Source organism: Thermobia domestica, chromosome 3 (assembly GCF_964235325.1).
Source record: "Thermobia domestica chromosome 3, izTheDome1.hap1.1, whole genome shotgun sequence".
NCBI lineage: Eukaryota > Metazoa > Arthropoda > Insecta > Zygentoma > Lepismatidae > Thermobia > Thermobia domestica.
Window position 1 is genome coordinate 214,755,594 of NC_137456.1, and position 8,024 is coordinate 214,763,617.

The 8,024-nt window shown below is 37.1% G+C and overlaps 1 protein-coding gene across 1 annotated transcript; it reads right to left on the reverse strand.

The window, feature by feature from the left end:
• Positions 1-526: 526 nt before the first annotated feature.
• LOC145680956 (uncharacterized) lies at positions 527-7,474 on the reverse strand. Its single transcript, XM_081752171.1, has 2 exons — positions 6,054-7,474; positions 527-1,924 (listed from the first exon to the last, which is right to left on the reverse strand). Exon 1 carries the CDS (start codon positions 6,801-6,803, stop codon positions 6,099-6,101), a length of 705 nt encoding a protein of 234 aa, XP_081608297.1. The 5' UTR covers positions 6,804-7,474; the 3' UTR covers positions 527-1,924; positions 6,054-6,098.
• Positions 7,475-8,024: the final 550 nt, after the last annotated feature.

The window sequence follows — 8,024 nt, forward strand, 5'->3', positions numbered from 1 at the left end:
TTCCTTGTGTATTTTCTTCATAGCTACATAACGCTCTAACGTAGTCTGTGCCACCCTGTAGTCGGAAAAAAATAATTTTAAAAAATTGTAAAAAGTTGTTGCTTACTGCTAGTTGGCTCAGTGAAGTATTTAAGTCTAGGGGTATATCTTCTAATAATTCCGATCTACATATTGCTAAAATAAAGCGATATTTAATATGGTAAGTATTTATAGTCCTGCTTAAATGAAACAAATCTGTACGTAACAGGAAAAGAAACAATGAGTTTATTCTATAAAAATAATAAGTAGAACTAGTGTTCTTAAAGACGGGGAAAAACATTTGAAGAGGTCAGAAGCAACAAGTTAAATATGAGATGCCACCAGGGAAACGAAAATAAGTGGGAAATTTTAACGATCTCCAATAACTCTTTCTTAACAAAATATCTGGTTTACTATATCTTGGTGCTTTGATAGTTAAATAGTTAAAAATAATGAATTCTACTAAGACTCCTTCCACCACTCTGGAGGTCACTAACTAAATGTTTAAATATCTGGCTATCATTCTAGCTGTCTCTAACTTTTATTTTTTTTAAAAAAAAAACTATCTTAGCCTTCATTCAGGCTTCAGCCGCCACTTCGATTGTCACAACCTCAAAGAAAAAGAAATATCTCAGCCACTATTCAGGCTTCAGTCGTCACTTCGACTGTCACTAACTATTAGAAATTTCTGGGGAGACAATCATTCTTGTCGATCCCGCAGATTCACCTACCCGGCTATCACTTAAGCCAGCGGAAGCCGTAGGAATACTGCTAAGGCAGCTTGAGAGCACCGAAACCAGAGAGTTCAGTTTAAGCTCTGATGAGATGGGGCGACTGCTTCCCTTAAAAAGGAAAGGAAAGCAGAAAGCCGGGTTACGATAGTGTCGCCGCTGCGTGGGAAGAAAATTAAGAAAAATATAATCTAGCAGAAAGGGTTGAGCGATCGGCGAGACACCTGGTGACATTTACATAGTATATTTGTCTTTTGTTGCTCCTGTAGACAGAAAAAGAACGAAAGAAGTTACATGTTAGCTATACTAACTAATCAACATAGATAAATACAAGATAAAAACACAACTACATTAAAAGATAATAATAAGTAATAAAATTAAATCTTTGGCCAAAGATAATGATGTTCTTTATGCAACTGTTTTTTTTTCTTTTTTTTATCAAAAACAGGGTATTGCATAATACTACTCGGTTTTAAAAAATTGAAGAAAAAAAACTAATACAGTAATATGTTATTTACAACCAAGAAGTAATATGAATATATATATGATATTGATCTGTTTTACACTATTGCAGTTTCTTTTTTCACAGTTTATAGAAAAATTAACCATTCTTCAGAGCAGTCCTTTTAATCTGTTTATTATTAATCACCACACAATTATTAACACACTTCGATATTCTCGACGAATCACCACAACACTTTTTCATTTTTAGTCACTAAACTTTAAACGTTTTTTAGCCCTTACAAACTGTTGGTATTCATAGTCACCATCGAGGTGTTTCCAGGCGTCAAAGGAATCTCGTGCGATTCCGTTAAATCTATTTGTAGAATGTCCTCACTCTGGTCGTTTGAATCCATCATATTTTGAACCGTTTCTGCCGAGTTAGCTTCCCGCAATTCCTGAAGGGTGAAGTAATACTCCGGTTTCTGATTATTTCGATTTTCCTTTGGAGTATTCGGTTTTTTGAAAGTCCTCTTTCTTATTGCCTTCTGCAGGCTTTCATCAACTTTTACCTGCAGTTCTAACTCACTGGAATTTTCACTTTTTGGTCTAGGCCTCGACATCTTTGTTCCCTCTGCTAACTGCAACATGTGGTTTCCCAAGCTTATACTCCGGGCTGGAATGCAGCCTCCAGGCTAAACTCTCATGCTGCTGTGGAAGGTGGGAGGCAAAATCTGGAAGTGAGAAAAAGGCTTGAATTGATCTGTATTGGCGCGAGTCTGCTTTCCATCTTTACAGTGTTGCAATATATATGTGTTCTTAGCTACTCTCTGGGTTAAAAGGTATGGACCAACGTATTTTGGTAAGAGAGAGGAGGAGATATTTTTGGGAAGACAAGAGAGACGTTTTGCCTTAAGCCAGACCTTTTCTCCTACTTTAAATCTATTTTCTTTTCTACCTTTATTGTAATTGTTAACTTTTCTTTCATGATGTTTGATTTGAGTGATATTAGCCTTTGTTAGTATCTCTTGAAAGTTATCCTTAATTCTTTCAGCGTACTGAGAGTAAGACTTTTCTGAAGACCTGGGTTCTTCAATTGGATAACCTGAATTTACATATGGGGATTTTAATTTCCTTCCGAAATGAAGAACTGATGGTTCAAAACCAGTAGATGCACATTTTCGGTTATTTAGGGCATACTGAATGAAGTTGAGATTTTCTGACCAATTATCATGACTATCAGTATACATAGCCAATAATTTCTTTGCTTGTTTCACATAGCATTCGCTTTTGTTTCCTTTCGGACGGTATTTGCTAATATAAATTTGTTGGATTGAGAGTACCCTTAAAAGATTCTTCCATAATTTGCTAGTAAACACAGCGTGATTATCAGAAGCCAAATGAGAATAGAACCCATAGTTACAGAAAAATTCCAGAAGACACTCTGCTATTTTTTGTAAAGTGATTACTCTTAAAGGATAGAGTTTCATAAATCGACTAAACCCATCAACAAGAACGAGAACAAAAGAACAACCCCCTTCTTTAGATCTCAAAAGAGGGCCAAAGGTGTCCAAATAGAGAAGTTGACCACCCTCTTTAACCAAGGAGCTGGCCAAATTACCAACTTTTGAATTTTGAGCATCTTTGTAAAGGGTACAAACCAAACATGATCGACAAAATTGAGCTACATCTTTCTTCCACCCTTCCCAATAGTATAAAACCTTAATTTTGTCAATTGTTTCTGCTCTACTAGGGTGGCCAGACAGTTCGTTGCAATAAAAATCATCAGGCACAGAGGCTCCTGCAGATTTAGGGAGCCATATTACCCAATGGTCCCCCTCAAAAATCCTAAGCTTCCTAAGTAATATTCCCTCATTATTTAAGCGAGTGACTTTCTCTAACTGTTGAACTTTTCGTTTCATTTTTCGGTGAGTTTTTCGGTTTTTCCCTTATGTCTGTTAATCAGGTTGTTTAAAAGGATTTCTTTTTCTTGCTCTCTCACCAGATTTTCTTTGCTGAGACCTATTCTGATTCGGCACGATCTTTATTTTCCTCTTCTACTGTAACCCGCCTGGGTTCGATTCTCTTGTTCGGGTAGTAAAAATTTTTATTTATGGTAGACCTAGTGGTTAGAGGGAACAAGCATTTCACTCCGCTATTAGCAATGGCTAGAATAAAAGACATACAAACCTCCAATTGGATCACGAACCAACACTGAGGTTGCACTTGCACGTACCCACCGTTCTCGGTAAGCCCGTTAACATTTACAGAGTGAATACCAGTACCTGGATACAATACCCACAATCTCGGTAGTTATTCATGCTGAAACAACAACAGAAAACAAAACAAATACATGAAATAGAATTTATTTGGTGAAAAATAATTCACATATGAAATTACTTACGTACACCCTTTTTCAATAAACCTTTGTTAATAAATCTCTTTGCACGTTTTTAATATCTTTCAGCCCATTTGAGATTTCAATAAAAAAAATTTAAAAAATAACGAGGAGTAAATTTTAGATAGAAATACTAGACTTTTGCTTATGAATTTCCGGCTTGGTGGTGCATGACCATCTAGCACACGTTGATTCACCTATTATCACTTCACTACACAACACCAACAGGGGATTAAAATTAAGGAAAGGGGGAGATTGAAATTAATTCCTTGTGGTCTCGCCTTCTTTCTTGTCTGATAGTTTCCTGGCTTCGTCCTGGTTATCGTGACTCACCTTGGCTCATGCTGAAATTTGTGACAATCCACTTAATATTAAATAAATTAATGGTACTGCAGATGGAATTGTACTTGCAAGTAACCCATACAGTCTTGCCATAATTGATGAGAAGCTTGATTACGAAACTTAAATTTTTTTCTTGATGAAAACCTCTACATTCCTAAATTTTACGACATGGTTTCAAGCGACTTTGAGTAATTAACGTTCCTCTAGAATATGTTCGATAACTCCATTAAAATTTCACGTTGAAATAAGTGCATTCACCTTTCTTCACTTGTGCATAATTAATTCAACAACATTTCAAACGATGATTCGTTAAATAAACGATTTTCGTAACACGCAATGCACTCCTTGGTCCATTCAATCAACCATGGCGGCACACAGTGCTCATCTTCGCGCGTTCATCATTTAGCGTCTGTATCCTTACGTATATTAATAACTACGTTTATTGTTAAAGGCACTCTTTCACAAATAATATGCACATGGCCGAATTTTATACTTACTCGGCATCAACATAACATAAAGTGCTAAAAGTGGTAGAATTAAGCATCGATGATGATGGAATTCGCAGGATTATTTCTTGAAACAGTGCAAACACTTTACTTTCCATGATGTCATAAGTATATAATGCAAGTCACCCAAGCAAAGTGTTGCCAGCACCTTGAAAAGACAGAACCATAATAATAAGGTCTACGTCAACGTATAGTACATGAAGCCTTATTCCACATCAGATGAGACTGACTAGGGAATATAAAATGGAATGGGAGTGTGGGAGGACACACGCTCATACTACCATACCAGAAAAAGGTAGTTCAAGAAAACCTTTAACTTTCTCTTCTTCTGTCCATTTATTCACCATGGTGGTAGTAACTCTATAATTTTTCTTTTTTCTTCTCATCTCTTCCTTCATGCTCTTTATAGCCTTGCTGTTGAACAACTCAGCCAAGTTTACTTCTTCATACTCTAGGTCACTAACATTTCGAAGTTTTCCATCTTCTCCTTCTATTTTGAGATACCCTTCGTCATTTTCTGTCTCTAGAGAATAGAATTCATTGCTGACCAAGTTTTCTTCAAAATTCACGTCTTCTGTGTAGCCTTGACTAATCCTAGACAGATAATCAATGTAGTGGGTTACTCCTTTTCGATATCTAATAACAACAAGAAACCTAGATACGAGCCAACCACCTCGTGACTAAAGCAGAAACTTTGGATGCTTTAAAGATGTGAGTTATCGCTTTATGGTCGGTAAAAATCGTTATTCTCGGGATTCGGACAAAATACAATTGATATCGTTCAAGAGCTAGTACAATTCCAAGCAGCTCTTTCTGAGATGCTCCGTATGCTTGCTGTGAAGGGGATAGTTTCTTCGACCCAAAAGCTACTACCCGCATCTTGTTATTTTCATCCTTTTGTGCTACTAGGTAACCGCTCGCTATACTGGAAGAATCGACGAAAAGAAAGAATTCTTCATTTAGCCTGGGGAGAAGCAACTTGGGATCTGTCACTGTAATGGATTTTAATTTATCCAGCGCTTCCTGCTCAGTCTGCCCCCCTTCTGAACTTTTCTGACTGCTTTAGCAACGAAGTCAATGGTGCAGTGATCTTGGCCATTCTAGGAATGTGGTTCCTGAGATAGCCAAAAAATCCAATTAAAGATTGCAGCATTTTTTTATATTTAGGTCGCTGAATCTGATTGGCCATCTTTATTTTCTCCTCCGAACACGATAGAATTCCGTTTGATACTGAAAAACCTAAAAATTCTATTTTTTCACAAAAGAAAAAACGATTTTGAAGGACTTAAGGTCAACCCTTCATTTTTCAGCCTAGAGAAGGTGTCATCCAGCACATTCATCATATCTAGCTCCGTATCTGTTGCCCACAGGAGGCCCGGTGGGATTTAAATAATTTGTGTTCCCACCGGAAATCGAACCCGGAACCCCTCGATTACAAGGCAATGGTCTTAACCAGCCATCCACCGGGAGCACAGCGTCATTGTTTAAGAACAATTGAATAGAAAATAGAGCAACACAGAAAAGACTTAAGACAGGTATCGTGTTTCATACAATTAAAGTAAATTTGTATTTTTAAATATGAAACTATAGATCCGAAAAGTTGAATATTGTACTCACCAAATTCTGCAAGTTACTGCTGAGATCTCTCAGGTATTTTTAAGTTTAGGCTGCCCACATTTTGCCCTTCTTTGCTGCATATGTTTTCATGGACTGCAGTTTTATTTGCTGATTTAGGTGGCGAATCTGAATGAAAGTTCTCACTCTTACATAAAGAGAAATCACCTTTTCACTGATTTCCGGAAATGTCGACTTAATTAACGATGCCAATGTTAACATTACCTTCTCTTGTTTCGATGCACCAGTTCCATGAAATGAACCAAATAACACTTCAAACTGAACAACTTTTTTTAGCCATTCATCTGGTGGGCGAGTAAGTCCTCCTTTGAAAATCACAGAGATCCAGTCCTTGTGAATTGCACCGGATATACTCAAAGGTTCATTCTTCAGTCCCAAGGTTTCATCAATGCATTTGTATTTGAATGCAATATAGCTGGCAAGATATTCTATTGCGTCCATAAAAGGATCACCCTCAGGTACGCTATCAGGTTCTGAAATGTCTATTTCAGGGTCAGTCAAAATTTCCTCTATTAGCACTTCCATGGTCTCCGTATCTTCTACAGGCGGATTAGTAGATATATCAGGAGCCTCAACATCTATACACAATTCATATAAAACAAACTGCAAGAAGTCTTCGTCACTTTCGGCTTCCAATCGTGCAGTACCTTGAGTGAAATTAGTATTTTCTTCTTCCACTGAAACACTTGCGGATAATGGAATGTCGCCTGTGTTGCCTGACAGTAACAACATACGAATTCTATTTCTCACTTCAAAGGGGCTGGGATTATTATAAAAAATTCCGAATCCTCGAAAAGAAGTTTTCTAAGCAGTCTTGGTTCAAGCATGCAGTTAAAATGTACTTCACTCCACATTCTTCTTTCATTGCAGCGAAAAGGCCCATTTAAGATCTTATTGAAATCACATAACCTGTTTGGAAAGGCAATAAGCCTTTTCTTCCAGAAGCACGCAGATCAGAGATCACTGTTAGAAATCTTCTTAACGTGTTTTCTTGAGATTTCATATTCATCCCATAGCCGCTTTTCAGTGGTGTTCATTCATCCTTTGGTATTCTGGAATTTAGTACATCGAAAACATCATTTACCAGCTGGAAGAAGGCACTTTCTTGCTGTTTGCCAAGAGTGTAGTTTATTAATTGCGGCGTGAAAACATCTGAGCCGCCATTCTAACGTTTTGACGAGATCATCCAGCAACTCTCAAATGCGCATGGTCAATATGATGAGAAATGCTTATCAGTTTCTTGCGTATCTAAAATGTTCTCAATAATTTCTTTTCTTAGTTGAGTTCCGTCGTGAAGAATAAAGCCATCATCAAGAAAGTTGAGCACTCGAGAGAAGCAGTGAAATTATTTCTAAAATATTTTCTTAATATCCACGGTAAGTGCAAGAGTAAATTCAAACAAGCGCTACCGGATAAGCTAACTTGTAAAGAGATATCAATAGGTCTTGGATATAATGATTTACTCACTGAAGAATAGAATCTAAAGCACTGTAACATTTCATTAACTTCAATCATAGAGAATATTCTAGCTTCAATTGATGCTTTGAGAAATAAAGAAATTTCCCGTGGTGCCAACCCTTCTAAAAGAATATGGAAAACATCATATAATAGATCCTTGGTTAAAGAGAAATACGGTAAGTCAGCAAATATTGATTGACTATTGATGCCAAAGTCTCTTGATAACATAGTTCTCTCTGCAGCAGTTTCACAAGACATTAACTGGTGTACTTGGCGTCTTATTTCTTCATCAGTCCTTAAGATGCATTGTCCATGATATGTAAGCTCTTTATATTGAGCAGGAGTAACCTTACATGTCCTACACGGCTGCTTTACTGAAGGGGAGAAGCCTTCCTTGAATCCTCCAATGTTATGGCAAGCAAGAGAGTCACCGGTATAAGCAAGAAGACATCCATGGAATACTTCATCTCCTTTATCTGTTTTGAAGCTCATTCC

What these genes read in the sequence shown, in the direction of transcription:
- LOC145680956 (XM_081752171.1), bottom strand. Translation starts at nt 6,803, where the DNA reads ATGTTGTTACTGTCAGGCAACACAGGCGACATTCCATTATCCGCAAGT.